General features: G+C 42.8%; 1 protein-coding gene across 1 annotated transcript in view; it reads right to left on the reverse strand.

Moving 5' to 3' along the window:
- Positions 1–1034: 1034 nt before the first annotated feature.
- Positions 1035–14359, reverse strand: part of Ugdh (UDP-glucose 6-dehydrogenase) — an 18337-nt gene continuing 5012 nt past the window's right edge. Inside the window, exons 2-8 of the mRNA XM_028765276.1 lie at positions 10657–10825; positions 7279–7380; positions 6491–6691; positions 6209–6406; positions 5650–5797; positions 3005–3099; positions 1035–1205 (exon numbers count right to left, since the gene is read on the reverse strand). Of these exons, the coding sequence (XP_028621109.1) occupies positions 1050–1205; positions 3005–3099; positions 5650–5797; positions 6209–6406; positions 6491–6691; positions 7279–7380; positions 10657–10818 (1062 nt within the window). The 5' untranslated portion in view covers positions 10819–10825 and the 3' untranslated portion in view covers positions 1035–1049. The remainder of the gene's footprint in view (positions 1206–3004; positions 3100–5649; positions 5798–6208; positions 6407–6490; positions 6692–7278; positions 7381–10656; positions 10826–14359) is intronic.

Below are 14359 nucleotides of genomic sequence, written 5' to 3' on the forward strand. Positions count from 1 at the left end.
TTTTTTTTTTTTTTTTTTTGGTTTGGTTTTTCGAGACAGGGTTTCTCTGTGTAGCCCTGGCTGTCCTGGAACTCACTCTGTAGACCAGGCTAGCCTCGAACTCTCGAACTCAGAAATCGCCTGTCTCTGCCTCCCAAGTGCTGGGATTAAAGGCGTGCGCCACCGCCGCCCGGCAGTAACAGGGAATTTAAGATTTGGTTTAGTTCTAGTTAAGCTTAACAGCTGAGGATACTCATGCTTTTTTATTCTGTCTCTCTGTCTCTCTGTCTCTCTGTCTCTCTCTCTCACACACACACACACACACACACACACACACATGCACCAATGTTCACACAGAGAGAGAAAAAGGAGACACACATCTCTTCTGCTTATTGTGAAACCATACTAACACCCCTCTCCTGGCATCTTTATATAATGGAGAATAAAATACTATAGAAAATACATATACACATATGTATACATACATGAGCGTCCATTCATTTCTACCAATTGAAAGATAAGGATAAGAGGAAAGGTTCCATACCCTCAAAGGGTTTGAAATGGGGTTTTTTGTTTATTGTTTTTTTTACATGTAGTGTGTGTGTGTGTGTGTGTGTGTGTGTGTGTGTGTGTGTATGTATGTGTACCAAGTGGTAATCAGAGAACAACTTGCAGGGACTGGCTCTTTCTTTCCACCATGTTGAATCCCATGAGGCTTAGAAGCAAGTGCTTTTATGCACTTCTGGCCCGGACATGTTTTAAAGCAAGCCAGTGAAATAATTAGCAGGTAAAAGTGGATTTCACTGAGGAAGAGAGAACTGACTACTCAAACTTGTTCTCTGACTGCCACACACATACCATGTGCACTCGTGCATACACTCCTCACCACGCTATCCTAGCTAGCCTGGAACTTGCTATGTAGACCAGGCTAGACTCCAACTCACAGAGATCTGCCTGTCTCTACCTCTACTTCCCGAGATTAATACTGTATTTGGTAGACATCAGTAAGATTAAAATCAATCAATCAAACAAACAAACAAAAAACCCCACACATACACACACACATTTTTTTAAAATGTTTTAAAAAACAGGTACCTGGTATCGCCTGTATCCTTTTTGAATGCAAACCCCAAGATAGCTATCTTCTTATCGGTCACTGTATTAAACAGGCTGTCTATGATCCGTGATGCAAACCTTCTCCTCTGGTAGTCATTCATGTCTATGACCTGAAATTATATGTATAATGTAAAATATTAGCTTACAAAAGTATAGTCTAGGACATACATGTGGTTTTATAGTAAATTCTACTATACAAATATACAGCTTCCATATTAATGACAAAGTTTACCTAACACTTTGTTATTTAGATTTAAATCTGCTTGTTGTAGTCTTTTTGTTTTGTTTTGTTTTTTGTTTTTCAAGACAGGGTTTCTCTGTATAGCCCTGGCTGTCCTGGAACTCACTTTGTAGACCAGGCTAGCCTCAAACTCAGAAATCCACCTGCCTCTGCCTCCCAAGTGCTGGGATTAAAGGCATGCGCCACCACTGCCCTTAAATCTGAAAATTAAAAATCCACCAATTGCCAGATGTGGTGGCACACACCTTTAATCCTAGCATGTGGAAGGCAGGCAGAATTCTGAGTTCTGGGCTAGTCTGGTCTAGAGAGCAAATTACAGGACAGCTACAGGTATACAGAGAAACCCTGTTTTTCGAAAGACAAAATGGACAAATAAGTAAAATAGTAATAAAATACACCAATTCCCTTCCTTAGAGCCTTCCTGAAATGAAATGTTCACTTTCTTTTACTTGATCTGCTGTGAGTGAAGCTGGGGTGGATGAGAAGATGGACCACATGGCTAGGCTTGAATTCTGAAGGCATCTCAGATCAGCTACAAGGCAAGCCTAGATAAGGCATACCTGCCGGCAGCTTCCTTAACCCCTCATAGGCTCAACTCACCGGTCACCAGAGCTTACTGTGAGAACAGAGCGGGAGCTGCTTCTGCACAAACCCTGACATCACAAGTACTTGATAAGCTTTCACCCAAATATCTAAGAGCAAGAGAGTCTGAGAGCGTCTGACACCAAGTCTAAATGGCAGATGATGTAAACACAGGGGAAAGAAGCTTTTTCAAAACCTCCCAGGGACCATCTCCAGTCTCCGGAGCTTGAAAAGGAGCACAGAAAGTGTTGGAAAGTCAGGACTTCATCGGCATCTTCTGCATAATGAACAGCAAGATAAAGCCACCTGCCAGGTTGAGTGAAACACATGAAAAGCGAGCCATCTCTACAGACCTGCTCATAGCCATTGTTGACGTCTGGAAGATTATGAACTCAGAGAAAAGCATTTGTGCATAACCTGGCAGGTACCTTGAGCAAATTATGTCATTTCTCAGAGTCTCTTTTCATCTAAGACTGGGGATGCTGTTAGTGATGAGGACCAAGTGATATTCTGCATACAAAGTGCTCCCAAAGAGTACCCAGAACAAGCAAGCATTTGATAAGCTGGGAAGGGATCCTGTTTTAGCTCTATGAAACTGAAAGTATCCACAGATACTAACTACCTATACCTATATTACAGTGCTGGTTCTTAAGTTTCATAGAAAAGCAAGTTTCACAACAAGTTCCAGGGTAGCCTGAATGACACAGTGACACAGAGCCTTATGATGGGGCATGCCTAGAAGTCTAGCACTGGGGAGGAGGGGGCAGAGGGAGTAGGTGTTCAAGGGCACTCTCAGCTACAAAGTAAGTTCAAGACCAGCCTGTTTACAGGAGACAGTCTCAAACACAAGTACCAAAACATAAAGGATAATATTACTTCCTGGCTTATTCGGGGAGCAAATTTCGTTTAAAAATAAGAAATATTGGTGTATTAAAAATGCCCATCACAGTTGACTAGGAAAAAAAATGAACTGAAAACAGACACTCATTAGATAAACCTGAAATAAGGAAATGCAAAACCATTCCACCAAGGGTGCCATGTTTAATTAGAATCTAATGAGAAGTTATTAATTACAAAGATATGTACCTGCTGCCAGTAACGAGCTACTTCAGGCAGATTCAGAGCCTCACAGAGATAAACCAAATTCAGAACATCTTTTTGGAAGCAGCTCCCACCAAAACCTGAGGGAACAAAATAAGCTGACAATATTTTCAGGTAAGACCCAGAAACTAAATCCCGAGGCAAAGCGTACACACCGTCGGCAACTTTTATTCAGATTTTAAGTAATAAAATTCAGATAGCAGAAATTTTTTTGCAACTACACGGTGAGTTTAAGCCAAGCCTGGGCTACGTAAGACCCTGTATCAAGATGAAACAACAAAGAAAAAGTGGCTTATAAATCATGTGACATTTATAGGTAATCAGCTCTTCAAGTACTTCCTGGCTCCCCGACACAGGTTTCATTAAAGCTACATTTGACCTTTGTCCTTTTAAAAGAGAACTTTCCTTTTTATTTACCCGTGAGTATTTTGCTTGCATGTATATTGTGCATGTTTCTCAGAGGTTAGATTCAGGCTGATTTAGAGAGGTCGTGGGAGTGCCAGAATAAACATGGGTCATCCACAAGAATAAACATTCTTAACCATTTCTCCAGCCCCAACTTGACCTTTTCCTCACATTTCTCTTCTATTACTTCTGTCACTTACCTGGCATGATTCCCTATGTCTCCTACTTTACTACAGAGTTAGTAAAATTCTAAGGTAAAGGGCCTGACGGTAAATATTTCCGTCTTTGTGGGCCATAAAATCCCTGCCACGACTGTTAACCTCTGCCACTGCAGCTCCAAAGTAGCCAGGAGAAGAGAAAGGCTGTGGGTGCGGGGTGACTCTGTCCCCAGAACTCTTGTGTACAATGGACTGTGGGGTGGATGTGGGCCAAGGTGTGCTAGCTCACCTTTGAGCTAGTGTAATTCAGCCTGCAGCCGGGAGGTCAAAACCTCAGCGTCAGAAACATCTGGCCTCAGTATTTGATTCTGAGCAAGTTACAAAACATTCCTCTAACGTGAATGCCCTCAAAAAAAAGAGTCACAGCACCGTCTTATTAATCCAGAGCACTGAAGATGTCAAGCACAGTGTCCCACATCTGTAATGCTGGAGCATGAGAGGCACAGGCAGGATAAGGAGCTGGAGGCCAACCGTGACTATAAAGCAAGTTTAGGCCAGCTGGGCTGTATGAACTTCTGTCTTCAAAGGAAAAAAAAAAAAACTTAAAGGGTAAAACACTGGTGAAGACGTGACACATAGTGTGTCTTTTATTAATAGTTTTATTATAGTTGGAGAAAACATCAGAAGGGCAGGGTAGTGACATATAGCCTCAAAAACAGTGTGTGTGTGTGAGTGTGTGTGTGTGTACACTCGTGGTGGTGGGACTGAATCCACGCCTTGGGCGTGCTAGGCAAGCACTCTAACACTGAGCCCTGTCCTACCTAACCCCTTTCTGTATGTTTTATTATGAGACAGGGTTTCACTAAGTTGTGCTCTATAAAGTATTTTTAGTGCTATAATACAGTCTAACTACCACCAATAATGGGAAATTTACTTTACAGCTAGAGTAAAGGAAATGTACAGACTGGGGTAAGGGCAAATATGTGTGGCCAGGCCTGGTGGCACATGCCTATAATTCCAATTACCTTGGAGGCTGAGGTAGGAGCATAGAAGACTCCTACCTGCCTGGGCTACACAAGTTCAAGGGTATCCTGGGCAACATATAACAGAGGCTAGCCTCAAACTCCCGATCCTCCTTCCTCTACTTCCTAAAGGCAAAGATAAGAGACGTCCACAGTATGCCCAGCTTCACTTAATCTTTACAACCTAATGGACGGTACTGTGTGGAGTCAGGGGATGGCCGGAGGGAGTCTGCTCTCTCATTTTTACAGTGAGTTCAAACTCCATTCACCAGGCCTGGGGACAGGGCCCTTACCCATGGAGCCATCTCCCAGGCCCTAGATTTGTGTTTTAAAGATTTATTTTATTTTATGTGTATGAATGTTTTGCCTGCATGTATACATATGTACCACATCCACGCCTAGTAAGTCAGGAGAGCTTAGGACGCCTGGAACTCGTGTCCAGATGCTTCCAGATGCTTGTGGGTTACCATGTGGGTACTGGGAATTATACATGGGTCCTCTACAAGAGCAGCCAGTACTCTAACCACTCAGCCATCAAACCAGCACCTCTAGAATTTTTTTTCTTTTTAAAATTTTTTTTTTCTTTTTGAGACAAGGTTTCTCTGTGTAGCCCTAATTGTCCTGCAATTCCCTCTGTAGACCAGGCTGGCCTCAAACTCACAGAGATTCACCTGCTTCTGCCTCCAGAGTGCTAGGATTAAAGGCATGCACCACCACTGCCCAGCAAATCTTTTAAACAACAACAACAAAAAAAACAGATGTTAGCCGGGCGGTGGTGGCGCACGCCTTTAATCCCAGCACTCGGGAGGCAGAGGCAGGCGGATTTCTGAGTTCGAGGCCAGCCTGGTCTACAGAGTGAGTTCCAGGACAGCCCGGGCTATACAGAGAAACCCTGTCTCGAAAAAAAAAAAAAAAAAAAACAGATGTTAAATTAAAAACAAACAAACAAACAAACAAACAAACTTCTCCCATAAAGAGGTCCCACAAACCTGGAAGTGTTAGTAACCCATTTACTAGAGAAATATGTAGAGAACATTTTGTTTACCAACGCTGGCTTTTAGAAACTTATTCCCAATTCTTTGGTCCATCCCGATGGCTGTTGCCACCTCCTCCACATCTGCGCCCGTCGCTTCACACAGGGCGCTTATGGAGTTGATGCTGCTGATCCTCTGGGCGAGGAAGGCGTTGGCTGCCTTTAGATAAAAGAGGGACGGGAGAAGGTGATGAACAAAAGAGCAACTTAGGCCGGGCAGTACATTCACTGAGGTGATGCAAATCTTATCACAGTATAAGAGATACTGACAGTGGAAGGCCGGTTAGAAAACACAACTTAAAATGGAAGGACTGGGATGCCATGCAGTGCGAACACGACTAACAGGTAAGGCTCAGGTTTAATCCCCAGCACTGAAAAATAGAACAAAGTAAATGCGAGGTGTGTGTGTGTGTGTGTGAGTGTGTGAGTGTGTGTGTGTGTGTGTGTGTGTGTGTGGTGATCCCCACAGTCAGGAAGCTGGGTTTTGAATCTGACGCTGGCCTGAGTAACATAGAATACCCTGCCTCAACACAAGAACACTGTAATGAGGGGTTGCAAGGTCTGCACTAACCAGCTTGGAAAGCTCTGAGGACCACGTGTTGGTGGTGAGGATCTTCTCCTTAGGAACCCAGTGCTCATACACTGCACAGAGTGCCCGGACAGCTTTCTGGCCCTCTGGGGTTTCATCCCCTCCGATCAAGACTCTGTCCGGGTTCTTCAGGTCCTTGATGGCTGTTCCCTCTGCCAAGAACTCGGGATTGGACAGGACCTAGAACAGCAATACAAAAGAAAGTTTTAGGAGAGAATGGATTGCAGGTAACTTTTAAGAAGAATTTGATTTCTTTCGTCATACCTGTAAGTTCAGGTTGGGCTTGGTGTTGGCATCAAATATGCGCCGGATGCTCTCTGCTGCCCGCACGGGGACCGTGCTTTTCTCAGTCACGATTTTGTACCCATTTGAATTCTGCACAATGCGGCGAGCGCAAGCTTCGATATACTTCAGATCTGCTGCCCGGCCTTTTCCCATGCCATATGTTTTTGTTGGTGTGTTCACCTAGTGAGAGCATTTGGGATGAAGAAGAGAGGGCCTATGAAGGCTGTTTGGTGCTTTCAAGATAGCCCAGACTATCAGTTAACTAACTAATCAACACCCATAATGGCCTTAACTCTCACAGAATAACACATTTTACATACATAGCCACTGAAAGAAACAACTGGAAGAATCAAGAGAGCTCTTGTGGAGAAGCTGCCGTACGTGTGCCAGATATGGGGTGAGCAGGTGGGTTCCAAGCTAAGTCCAGGAGACAAAAATGAATGCACAGGTTCCCACTCTAAAGGACTGCCTATTACATGCAAATATATTATCATGGTTAAAAGCACTATTATGCTTAAAAATCAGAAAATGTTAAGGAAGCAAATGGTTTGTAACTTTGTAAGTACTTTAAACATGGTGTATCTTTTGCTTATGAATATTCTGTACTATAACCATTGTTTCTGTAGTTTGATTAAAGTGTTTTCTTGGTGTTAGCTTTTTTGAAAAAAAAAAAAAAGAGCACTGTTATGGCTTAATACCAAATAAAACCATGAAGCTTTTACAGACAGACAGGTTTAAAAAATCACATGGCAAAGCAAATTACTTACAGAAATAAATACTAGATCGGCTTCTCTGATGGCATCATCAATATTGGTAGAAAAAAACAGATTTTTCCCTCGACAGGATTCGACTACTTCCTTTAGCCCAGGCTAGAGAAGGAAAAAGGGAAAAGGAGTTGAGCACTCAGTATTATCATCAGTCTTGAGAAGACAACCACAGAATCACCCTGGTCAAGAGGACGGTGGTGCTCTAACTTAAAGGTCTAGATTTCCTGGTAGTGTTTTTAGAATAGCTGAGGACGGCAGGGTATGGCCGTGCACACTTGCAGTCCTGACATTTAGAAGGCCGAGCCAGGAGAACGGAGTCTGAGGCAAGGATGAACTACACAGAGAATTTGAGGTCAGCCCGGGCTACATTGGGAGGTACTGTGAGCACCAAAAAAGAAACAAAGGGGGGCTCATACACAGAACACAGTAAGTAAGGCTGTCAGTGTGAAATGAAGCAAAGCTGAATTCACACAAAGATCAGCTGCTCTAAAATGCTGTGTCATTATTGACCATGTACCTGGGTGATGTGTTAACCATTAACTCCTCCGTATCAACTATTATCAGATCCTTCAAGGCCCTGTGATTTCAAGCAAACATTCTGCACTGTCATTATAAACGTAGTTCCCCCCACTGTGTGACTCATATCATCAACGTGATTGCAAAAGTCACTATTTACTTCATACAAACAGACATCAGGAAGTATTTTTCTAAGTCCTCCTGTAAGAAACACTGAAAATCTTTATTACTTTTTCCCCACGCAATTTTACTGGTAATATATTTATGTTAAAAAAAAATTGAGAGCTGGCTGTGGTGGTGCACGGCCTTAATCTCAGCACTTGGGAGGCAGAGGCAGGCGGATCATGTCTGTGGTTCGAGGCCAGCCTGGTCTACAATGTGAGTTCCAGGACAGACAGGGAAACACAGAGAAACCTTGTCTTGAAAAACCAAACCAACCAAAACAAAACAAAAAGAACCCTATATTTATTTTGGATATGGGAGTGTGTGTGTGTGCACATCAGAGATGTCCTTATTTTGTTTTTGAAGACTTTATGGAGGGTGGCGGAGAGATGACTCAGCAGTTTAGAGCGCCACCGGCTGCTCTTACAGAGAAATGGAGTTTGATTCCCAGCACACACATGGTGACTCACAACCATCGTAACAGTTCCAGGGGATCCAAGGTCCTCTTCTGACCTCCAAGAGCACCAAGCATGCGTACTGTCCATCTACATACAAACATGTATGTAAAACATTCATACATGTCACATCTATTCTTTATTACATTTTAAATTATTTACATTCATTTGTGTGTGTGTGCGTGTGTGTGTGAGAGAGAGAGAGAGAGAGAGAGAGTGAGTGAGAGAGAGAACAAAAGCGAGCGCACTTGCCATGGTGTGTGCTTGCCATGGTGTGTGCTTGCCATGGTGTGCATACGGAAGTCAGAGGGTGAGGATAACTCTGGGGAATCAGTTCTTTCCTACCACTCTAGGGGTTCCAGGATCAAACTCAGGTCATCAGGCTTGGCAGCAATGCCTTCCTCTGCTGAGCCCTTATCTCCCTGGCCCTGAGGCCTTTTAACATAAGCTTTGGGATGAGGAATAATTGTAAACTTATATTCCTGTTACTTAAATGTAAACAGGACCAGCAACATACATAAACCACTAAAACAAACACGGTGCCACTACCTGTCCTGGATGGATGCCTTTGGTTATTTTGACTAGGTTCTAGAAAATGAGAGAGAAGGTTATGGAGTTGGGATTTTGCAGAGAACATATTCAGTCTTCTGTTCAATGAAGAAATCTGGCAAAGCAAGACAAATGCCACACGTTCTAAATGATGGGAATGCTGAAGGAGCTGATCTCACAGACACAGAGTAAAACAGAAACTACCAGAGGCAGGAAAGTACGATAGAGTGTCGGATGAGTTCAGAAGTCCAGCTGGATAAGAAAAGGGACTTCTAGAGACAATAGCTGGTAACTGGGTTTTTGATTTTTGGGTTGGTTTGGGTTTTTTGTTGTTGTTGTTGTTGTTTTTGTTTTTTTCAAGACAGGGTTTTTCTGTGTAGCCTTGGCTGTCCTGAAACTTACTCTGTAGACCAGGCTGGCCTCGAATTTATAGCGATCTGCCTACTTCTGCCTTCCAAGTCCTGTGATTAAAGTTGTGCACCACCACCATCCAGCTGGCTGGTACCTGTTAATCAGATGTATTTTTAAATAGTTTCATAAAATTCTACTAATACAAGTAAATGATAAATGTTCCAGGGTGATCATTAAGCACTGTATATGAAATATCACACTGTATTCCACAAGTATGTACCAATAACTATGAGTCCTATACATAAAATGTTTGTTTGTAGGCACCTCCAGCTGGTCTGGAACTCAGAGATATGCCAGCCTCTGTCTCCCAAGTGCTAAATTTGGAAGAATTTTTTTTGAGGAAGGGTCTCTCTCTGTAGCCCTGGCTGTACTGGAATATGTATGATCTGTACACCAGGCTAGCCTTAAACGTAGAGATCAGCCTGCCTGTGTTGGAGTTAAAGGCATGCACCATGACACCCAGAGGTCTGTTATTTTCTGAGATGGGGGTCTCATGTATCCCAAACTGCCTCAAGCTCACTCTCGGGGGCCTGTTCCTCTGACTCCAACTCTTGAGTGGACCACCATGCCTCCTCTTAGGAAACAACGCAGGATTTGTGCATGCTGTGTAAGCACTCCACGACTGAGCAATACCCCAGCCCGTACACTTCTTTCTAAGGGCTTGTTATCTCAGCATACTTGACACAACTGTCACTGTATTGTCCTTAATTTCTTCTTTTTCTCTCTTGCAGTACTGGAGAGGAAATCCAGGGCCCGTCACACACTAATCATGTGCTACACTCCCATAACATTTCTTATCAGAAATCTTTATTGTATACTTTTAGCATTTTGTTCTTGATATAGCCCAGGTTGGCCTGGAACTCATTATGGATGTAGTTTAGTAATCCTCCTGCCTCAGCCTCTTATCCAGTAGAACACCTAGTTTGCTTTTCTTTTTTTCTTTCTTTTTCTTATTATCTGGAACCCAGGGCCATATGTTGGCTAATCAAGCTAGCATGAACTACACCCTAGCACTATGCAGAACCTTTGCTTTGTTTTGGGAAGGGTCTCTCTGTGTTGTCCTGCTTGGCCTTAAACTAGCTATGTAGACCAGGCAGACCTTGAACTTGCTTCAGTCCCCCTGAAAGCGGAGATTATGGGTGTTACGAGCATGCCCAGCCAGACTTTTTTCATTGACTTGGTTGCCATCATAGATTGCACAATAGTAGTATGTATAAAATAGTTAACCAACACTGTAAGAAAACAACAAGCACAAAAACAAGGAGCTGCTTCATATATAGTTTACCTCATAAATAGGAAGGGTTGGAGAATTCCACGCATTGATCCTTGCCTCGTTGACATCCACAACCGTTACCCTGATCTCAGGGCACATGTGAGCAATGACACTGCATGTGGGTCCACCGACGTAGCCCGCACCAATGCAACAGATCTTCTTAATCTCAACCATGGCTGAACTAAAAGGAAAACAATTAGCAATATTTTAGCATTGAAAACAGAAAACTGGACAAATCACTGGCATATTCATCACAAAATGTCAGATACTGGGAGACATTTTCTATGTTTACTCAGGAATTATGAAAATTTCCAGTGAAAAATATTGTTCCAGATGACTCAGCTTCTCCTCCACTGTGCTAGCACGAAAAAGAGAGAGTTTATAACAACTGATAGTATTGCACACGCCACAAAATTATAACGTCCTGATAGTTAGACAGTAAAGAAGTAGAATAAAAGCAGGCTGTGGTGGTAGATTCCTTTAATCCCAGCACTCAGGAGGCAGAGGCAGGTGGATGTGGGTTCAAAGATACCCTGGTCTACAGAGCAAGTTCTAGGACAGCACAGCCAGGACTACAGAGAATCTCTGTCTTGAAAAATCCAACAGAGAAGAAAAAGAAGGAAGATGAGGAGAAGGGAGGAGAGGAGGAAGAGGAAGAGGGGAAAAAGAGGAAAAGATGAAGGAGAAGAGGAAGAAGGAAAAGAAGAAGAGAGGAGGAAGAAAAGAAGGGGAAGAGGAGAAGATGAACAAAAGAGGAAGAGGAGGAGGGGAAAAGGAGGAGGAAGAAGAAGAGGGGAAGAGAAGATGAAGAAGGAGAAGAGGAAGAAAAGGAGAAGATGAGGAGGAAGAGGAGGAGGGGAAGAGGGGGAAGAAAAGAAGATGAAGAAGGAGAAGAGGAAGAGGAGGAAGAAGATGAGAGGAAGAGAAGGAGGAAAAGGAAGAGGAGGAGGAGGAAGAAGAGGAGGAGGGGGAAAGCCAAGAGTAAATTTATCCACCAGTGCAATTTGAGCTTACAAAGGCGAGTTTTCCAACAGGTTTAGATGGTCACAGATGTTGAGACTGGTTCTATGATTCAGATCCGTCTTTAAGATTAAGCTCCTGCTTGGCTAAAATTTATTCCTCAAGAATCACGTGGGTAACTTAATTCCCAATGCTAAAGTGCTTGGAGGTGGGGCACAAAAGGAGGAGTTTATGACTGAGGGCGCTACCCTGAATGGATTAATGCCTGTTATAACAGGGCTTACAGCTACAGGTTTGAGCTCATGCTGTTTTGTTCTTCCTCCAGGGAATGACACAGCAAAACAGCAAGGTGCCAGATGTCAGCCCCTCCATCTTGGTTTTGTCAACCTCCAGTACCCTGAGCCAAGACATTCCTGTACATTGTAAGCCATCCATCCCTGGTGTTGTTCTAGCAGCAGAAAATAGAGCAAAATGCCCCTTAAATACTTAAAATTGGCATCAACAGATTATTTTTAAGTATTGGACAATAATCTTAAGACTCTATTTCAACTTTAATCAGAAAACAAGAAAAGGCTAAAGGAAAGCATTTTCAAGTGTGTTTGTTTGCTGGTGTGCACACCTATGTGTGGGCATGCAGAGGCCTGTGGTCCACTTCATGTTCCTCTACTGCTCTTGAGCCTGGAGCTGCGGTTGTCCAGCCAGCAGTCCCTAGCCATACTGTCTCTGGCTCTTGTCTTTAGGGTCACACAGTAAGCACTTTATTGCTCTGCCATCTCCCTAGCCCAGGAAAGTAACTTCTGCAGTTATTAATACTGTTGCACTGATTTTAGTATGTTTTTAACAATCACTAGGTTTTACTACACCTAACTGATTGATACTAAAAACTTACAAGGAACTGATTCGTGTATAGGAATATCTGGTTACTCACTATAACTACCATCAAAATGACCAGTCATTTCAGTTTCTGCCAAGGTCTCAGACATCACCGAATCAAACCCATTCATGCAACCCAAAGAGAAGAAAAATAGTAATCAGAGAGCTTAACAACTTGTTGTGGATTCCTGTGTGGATCACAGGAGGTACTCTGGGTCAGCCTAATCACAGTGCTTCCCAAGAATGTATCTAGGTCTGTGGAAGAGTTTGCTCAGCATACATGACATAAGGCAGAGTTAAGAGTCTTAGAACTGCAACAGACAAACAAACTAACAGTTTTAGTTCCCCAAAGAGGGAAGCCTGGGAATTTTAGAACTCTACTAAGTATTCTTAATGATACACATAAAAGTACATTTTGGGGAGGAGCCAATTCTTCCTTCTACCACGTGGATCCCAGAGAGTGAACTTGGATCTTGGTGGCTAGAGCCTCTACCAGCTGAGTCATCCTTTTGGTGCCAAAGTAGAATGTTACAAGGAAATACCTCTCCAGACTCCTCAGTTCTATCCCATCCCTACTGACTGCTTCAGGCAGCTCCTTTGCTTTTTGTGTATACTCCTAGTGTACTTTGTCTAAGTACATGTTCTCATATATATTATATATATATATATATATATATATATATAATATATGATATACAATGCATATACATATATATGATACATATACACATAGGAACATATGTACATATATATACATATATACATGATATATATACACATATATATGATATACACTGCATATGCATATATACATATACACATACACATGTGCACATGTGTATGTGTGTGTGCTATAATCTTTTTGAGACAGGGTTTCTCTATTATGCAGCTCTATTCTGGAACTCTCTATATAGACCAAGCTGGCCTCAAACTTAGAAAGATCTGACTCCTGAGTGCTGAAATGAAAGGCATGCATCATCATGCCTGGCATAATCTTATTTCTGAACTGAAGAAACACCATATATAGTCTCTATATATGGCTTTTTTTTTAACTTACTGTATTCTACAGTCATATTCTCAACTTTAATGGTTAATGGTTATGCTGCATTCTTCTATGTGGATACACTTACCAAGAAATATTAAAACCATGCTAAGTCTAGTAGATCCCTTAGAAGCCTAAGCAAGAGAGTTAAAAGTTCTCTGTTAGCACTTGTGAAACTACAGAAATAAAACATTCTATTAAATAACCTTTAAGATTGCAAGACTTGCCTCAGTAAAAATACCAAGGGTACCCAGGCTGACTTCTGGCAGTCGGCCATCTTTCCTTGCCTCACCCATCATGCTTTGCCTACCCTACGTGAATGGAAAAGATGATGTTGGAAACACTAAGTAGCTCAGTTCCGGGCAATCTGAAAATCTCCTACCTTCAGGGAGACATGTTTGTAGCCTTCCCTGCAGCTGTCCCACCTCTGCACAAGGAAACTTGGGCATCTAGCTTCAGAAAAATTGCTTCGATTTGTTCCAGGGCCTAGTCCTTTCCTCCACAGAAACGTAATGTTTCCAAGCTGGGTCCGGTGGTGCATGCCTTTGGTCCCAGCACTTGGGAGACAGAGGCAGGTGGATCTACGTGAGTGTGAGGTGTGCCTGGTCTACAAAGCAAGTTCTAGGACAGCCGGGGCTACAAAGAGAAGCCCTGACTCAAGAAAGAGAGAAAGAGGCTGGGCGGTGGTGGTGGTGCACGCCTTTAATCCCAGCATTTGGGAGGCAGAGGCAGGTGGATTTCTGAGTTTGAGGCCAGCCTGGTCTACAGAGTGAGTTCCAGGACAGCCAGGGCTACACAGACAAACCCTGTCTCGAAAAACCAAAAAAAAAAAAAAAAAAG

Source organism: Grammomys surdaster, unplaced genomic scaffold (assembly GCF_004785775.1).
Source record: "Grammomys surdaster isolate TR1022 unplaced genomic scaffold, NIH_TR_1.0 150, whole genome shotgun sequence".
Lineage (NCBI taxonomy): Eukaryota > Metazoa > Chordata > Mammalia > Rodentia > Muridae > Grammomys > Grammomys surdaster.